Below are 5,963 nucleotides of genomic sequence, written 5' to 3' on the forward strand. Positions count from 1 at the left end.
CTGTTTTTTTCTCAAGTTTTATTAATTTTATTTTAAAAAATATTTTAGAATGTCATACTATTTAAAAATAAAATTAATCTATATAACCTGCTATACAGGTAAAATATCTAGGATTAGAACATAAAGAAAACTTTAGTGATATGATTGAAACAAAATATTTTATGAGTAACTTGATTATTATTATATAATGTAATCCCTTTTAAAACATTAGGAAAAATTTAGTTTCCTTTTGAGCAAAAGTGAAGCTATTTGTCTAAGTAAATAGTTAATGGGGATTAGTGTACATTAATCTTTTAGAGTGGTGAGAATGGAAGCGACACTGAATGGGAACACATAATAATGATGAGCCAGAGGATCTTAAACAACAATTTGAATGTGTCGAACTCAATAATATAAATTCGTTTTGGCTTTTTCAAAAAAGATTACACTAGCTAGCAAAAAAGCAGGTGGGTCGCGGCCCGGTTTGGCCCACACAAATATATGCTATTGATTCTCAACTAACGAGATACTTGCTGACGGTACAATCTTTAAACTTATTTGCTCCCAACGATCCGCGACTAAAAGAATCCTAAAGTCGTTAGTCGTCGGTTACAAGAAATACGTTTTTGACAAGAAAACTCAACCAACCACCAGTACCTAAAGACCACCTAAACATCACCACCACCACCACCAACAACCTAACCACAACCACTTGAGCACCATCAACTTACTCTGACGGTGGTTCTAGCGTCCCGGCGACCTTATAACTTGGGCTTTTAGTAGAAGTGGAGGTCCAAACTGAATGATGTTGAAAAATCAACAAATGAGTTGTGGTTAGGGGTGAAAATTTTTCCTAAATGTCCAATCTAATGTTACAAAGAGGTTTGGGATACCGGCTAGAAACATTTTTTACGACGACTAACGACGTTAGGATTTTGTCGCGGATCGTTGAAAGAAAATATGTTAAAAGATGGGACCGTAAGTAGGTATTTCATTAGTTGGAACTGTTATTTGCTAATAGTAAATAGTTGGGATTATTTAAATCCAAATTTCTTAATATTAATGGTGTTTATTTGAAATAATTAACTAAAAAATGATTTTAGGTAAGTAATGAGTTTGAGATGGATGAAATGTTAAAGGTGAAAAACGAGTTTTTACATTTTGAATGTGATGTAGTCCCATCACCCTTTACTTAAATTAAAACTTGTGAAAATATGCATACAACGACGGTTACACACATTTGATATACCCTCTATAATTTTTCTTAATTTTAGACAAATTAAATAACCAATAATCTTGTATTATCTTCTCAATCACAAGCAGACTAAAATGAAAACATATACAAAATGACAAATGAAAGATATAAATAACATCAAACAGTGATCATAAGAGATGATAACATCTCGTACGTGTCGAACAAACGATCACCTTGCGATCTTCTTGAAAAGCAAGAAAATGAAGAGCCAAACAAGCAGTAGAAGTGTAATTGAGGATATGAGAGACAGCAGAATTGAGGCTGCAAAGTGGAAGCAGAAGGAACCGAACGTATTACATATCTTGTTCCATCGAGTATGCGAGTTTCCCTTGAGTCCGATGTATGCGACTCCTCCTGCTGCTCCGGTGGTTGCAGCCACAATGCCTAGTAGCAGCTGCACCATGTCCATTGAAGTTATAATAAATTACACTACTAATATCACTTGCAGAAAATAAAGTAAATCTTACATAAAAAGATTAATTTCTTCATAACACCTGACCGCTGGAAAATAAACCTACATATATATAACCTTTAACTAGGTTAAAAACCCGTGTATTACATGGGGCTGGATAATTATAAAAAATGAACAAATGCAAAAAAAATCCGTATAACAATACTAAATTATGTATTACATAAATAACATAGAATTACATTTCAAAGTCTATAAATAATTTCTTATATACAACACTTTACGCTATTATATGATAACAACATTTGGTTTGGCAAACCCGGTGTTCCATCATAAAAAAAAGAGGTGGAAGGTTTAAATAATAAACACAACATCATTAAGAAAAATCCTTATCAAATGTACAAACAATTTGTATTTCAAATTTTCAATCCATGCCACAGTAGAACAAAAAATCCGCCTTAATAAAAGGTAAGCTCATAAGAGGTCTCAGGTACGTTGCTGAACCAACACATACATATATACCTTATACAGTTTGAAATAAAATAGGCATAAAATACTGCAAGACGCTAATGATTCAACATTCAAAATCCTAATACGAACAAAATATGATACAATTATTTAAACCAACAGATTCACCTAAAGCAAAGTCATAGCATATGGTTTCTCATCCTTCCCTGGCTAGTAATACGAATCACATTCTCAGCAATTGGTTTCTTTGCTATAGGTTTCTCAACCTTCTGGTACGTATCCATCTAATCAACCAGAAAATAAAATAAAATGGTTCAAATTATTAGACATTTGTAAATTGAAAACAATATTGGCACATAACCAAAAAATGATACCACATGTCCACATATAATCATATATAAAATCAGATACAACAAAACATTAGATGCAAAATCAAAGACAAGAAAACATGGATCCTTTAGGCAGTAAACTAACTGAACATTCAGTAAGCTGCTCGTAAACGGTTCGGTGGGAAGTTCGTTAATTTAATAAAGGAACAAACATGAACAAATATTTGTGTTCATTTAATTAAACATACGAAGATGAACACATGTTTTGTTCGTCCATTATGTTCGTGAACGTTTCTTTACAAACTACATCACCCTAATATCTAATAAAAACAAATTTGTTCGTTTGTGTCCGTTTACGTTTATCCATATATGCTCATTTATGTTCGTGTTTATGTTTGTTCAAATACTGCAAATCTGCCAAACAAAAAATTATTTGGTGTTATGGAGAGTTAGTTAAACAACAGTTTCTAACAACGAAATGAAAAATATGATATATCTTTCATATCTGTGTTTCATGTCCATCACATTTCCAAGTTGGAAAGCACCCCTAACGTATGCATCAAGTTAGTAGTTCTAAAAACAATCATGTAAGCAGTCCTAAAAACAATGAACATTACAATTTGCAAATCACAATGTAGTTGTTCAAAAGTTTATAAATAACATGTACCTTGTTAAAGTTCTACTCGGATTTCTGGTTCATTTCCTTCCAACCAACACTTGCAGGCAACCATATTTTACTTGATGATTTCTTGTGAAATAAACATGACCCATTTATTAAACGGGCCAACCCGAACATGATCATATCCATTAAACGGGATAGAATAACTAACCCAAAACCTGATTATTCGGGTAGTGTCATCAATTGTTGGCTCGAACACAACTGGTTGGTCAAACAGAGCAGTTTAAACTATAAGAAAAAAAGATACTTCATTATAGGAATAAATCTGCGTTTTTTATTCCAAATGGGGTTATGTTCAAGCAACGAATCAAAAACATATCATTACTAAATTTTATATAAACTTATTTCTAATGCAATTGGACTCATAAGGTAAGAAAATTCAAATTGCTTATCTTACAAGTAACAATTGATAATCATGGTGGGAAAGCAATCGTAAACAGACAAACACCAATTTTTATTTGATATCAAACAAAAAAGGAGATATATAATCCCTAACACCCCTACCATTACAGATTAAGTACACATTACTTTGTGGCCAAACATATAGGCTAAAAATATATTTAAAAGACGTGTGCTATTCATGAACCTACACACTATGAAATCAATTAACAAACATGTTGTGTCTTGGATCTAATAAATTTACAAAAAAAATAAAACAAAGATTTATTGAACCCGCATCAACATTCCCTTTTGTATTATGAGATGTTATGAGGTCGACTATTAGCGAGAGATAATTTAGGATTAATAAATCTAATCGATTAAGGTAAACAAACAACATTATGATAAACTTCTAAAATCGATTATTAGGGTTAGCAACTGAACATGCGAATAGAATTAAAAAGATTGAACTTGATTTATCCTGTGGATCGATTAAATCCAGTTGAAGCTGTAAATCGGATTGAATCTCTTTAGATGAGATGATTAAATATATGAATAAGATTAAGACGGTTTGATAGTTATTGATTGCTAGGGTTAGAATCGTGAGTTTCATCTCTCTAAATAAGAACTGCAATCTGGATTTGAATTAGTATGTAAATATGCGTTTGTAAATTTGTATTAATAATTTTGAATTAATTAATTTAAGTTAATTAAAAATGATTAGAATTTGCCGTGTGGCACTTTAAAGGCTCCTGGTTAAATATAAGAAAGGTTGTTTTAAAACCCAATCTTATCTAAATTAGATAGGTAGATTTGGATTTTGTTTAATTTATTTGTTTAATGATTTATAGTTTATGCAATGTTTGTATACTTAAATTTAAATTTTTTCTGCAAATTTACAAAAATTTAATATATTTTTTAAATATTTTATATAACATAAGTTAAAGAAATAGTTTAGCACATGAAACTACTTGAATATGGAAAATAGATATAACAGTGGCATGTAACTTGAAAATGTAAGAATATATAAGGACGTTTGTAGGTTAGACAAAGATTTAAACCAGATTAATCGATCTAGCTAGCTCGCGTTGTCTCGTTACCAAACCGGTCTGACCCTCCTCTCACACCCGTGTTACCAACTTAGTGATCTATGCTAAAGAAGTATGTTATGTAAGTTCTTACAGCATCAAACATCACGAAATGAAAATGCATCTTCGTAGAAATTCCTCCTTGAATGAGAGCCAAAATCGATAGCGCGCAGGTGATGATGTTGTACAAGCAAGCAACGGAGAGTGCTGCTACGAAATATCTGCAAGATAATCACACGTCACTAAAAGATAAACGATAAATCAAATAATAATAGATGATAAACTCGACTAATTTGACTTATGATACTTACATGAAAGCTGGAGAATGATTAAATTCTGCATCAAGAGGTACTGCAATTCCTGGTGCAACCGGAATCATTTTGGTTTGCTTAGAAGTGACCATAACAATGATAGCAGCCAGGCCTGTTGCAAATAACAAGACCCTTAAAGTCACATCAACCACCAGACCCCTAGTACTCTTGTATTCCGGTGCAGCGGAATACTTTAAGGGCGCCTCGGGTGTGTCGATGGATGACATGGTTGCTGGAGTATTTCTATAATTGATTGTTTGTATTTTTGTGAAGTTGTGGTTTGGTGTTAGCTACTGAATGCAGATTTATACAAAATTTTGGTCAACTGGTGATGGTATTTGTAGGTTGTTACGCAAGGTTATATGGTATTTTATATTATTAAATTGAATATTTGTTGTCACTTGTTAAAAATGTTAAAACTGGACACATAGGCATGTAAACTAGCCTGATTAAAATGAGTAACTAGTTTAAACATTTTTGTGTTTGTTTTTATAGTAACTAATGATAAATTGTTGTAAAAAGAACATGTGTAACAGTTTTGGACGATTCAGTGTAGGCTCATGTATACACCCATCGGAATTCCATCGGCTATTCATAGATAATATATTGAAATAAGACTTTCGATCAGATAACCACCTCAGCATAGATTGCTATTAGCGTTTTTATAATCGAAAATAAATTATTGACGGATTACTGAGGAAGTAACTCATCGACAGCATGTCAAAGCACTACAAGAAATCTCATCTAATACGTCGACCCTGACACTGTGTTATCGGCATAAATTCCCTTCAGCGATGGCATGCCATGTGTTGTTTCAGGACAACCTATCCCAACGACGTCTTGTCGCGATAGGTTAGGCCGGAGAGGCAAAATCGAATTAGGTGCAATATGGAGTAGAGGTGCACAAAAACCCGAACCCGTCGCCGGACCTGAAGAAAAAACCCGGAACCGGTTTTTTATACCCTGGGTTTTTAATACCCGAACTCGTACCTGACACTACACGTAGGGTACGGATGTAGTTAGCATTTTCAGTAACAAAACCTGGCCCGGAATCGGACCCGATTTGT

At 33.0% G+C, this 5,963-nt stretch overlaps 1 protein-coding gene across 1 annotated transcript; it reads right to left on the reverse strand.

Moving 5' to 3' along the window:
- Window positions 1-1,223: 1,223 nt before the first annotated feature.
- LOC143569214 (CASP-like protein 1) lies at window positions 1,224-5,155 on the reverse strand. Its single transcript, XM_077055183.1, has 3 exons — window positions 4,897-5,155; window positions 4,680-4,806; window positions 1,224-1,628 (listed from the first exon to the last, which is right to left on the reverse strand). Exons 1-3 carry the CDS (start codon window positions 5,121-5,123, stop codon window positions 1,404-1,406), a joined length of 579 nt encoding a protein of 192 aa, XP_076911298.1. The 5' UTR covers window positions 5,124-5,155; the 3' UTR covers window positions 1,224-1,403.
- Between the last annotated feature and the right edge of the window lie 808 nt (window positions 5,156-5,963).

The sequence above is a fragment of the Bidens hawaiensis genome, unplaced genomic scaffold, assembly GCF_021521415.1.
Source record: "Bidens hawaiensis isolate Kalapana, Puna unplaced genomic scaffold, B.hawaiensis_p1.1 tig00024421_1, whole genome shotgun sequence".
Classification (NCBI taxonomy): domain Eukaryota; kingdom Viridiplantae; phylum Streptophyta; class Magnoliopsida; order Asterales; family Asteraceae; genus Bidens; species Bidens hawaiensis.

What these genes read in the sequence shown, in the direction of transcription:
- LOC143569214 (XM_077055183.1), bottom strand. Translation starts at nt 5,123, where the DNA reads ATGTCATCCATCGACACACCCGAGGCGCCCTTAAAGTATTCCGCTGCA. An exon ending in AATCATTCTCCAGCTTTCAT is followed by an intron (nt 4,807 to 4,896) that starts GTAAGTATCATA and finishes ATTATCTTGCAG; the next exon opens with ATATTTCGTAGCAGCACTCT. An exon ending in ATTTCGTGATGTTTGATGCT is followed by an intron (nt 1,629 to 4,679) that starts GTAAGAACTTAC and finishes GACATGGTGCAG; the next exon opens with CTGCTACTAGGCATTGTGGC.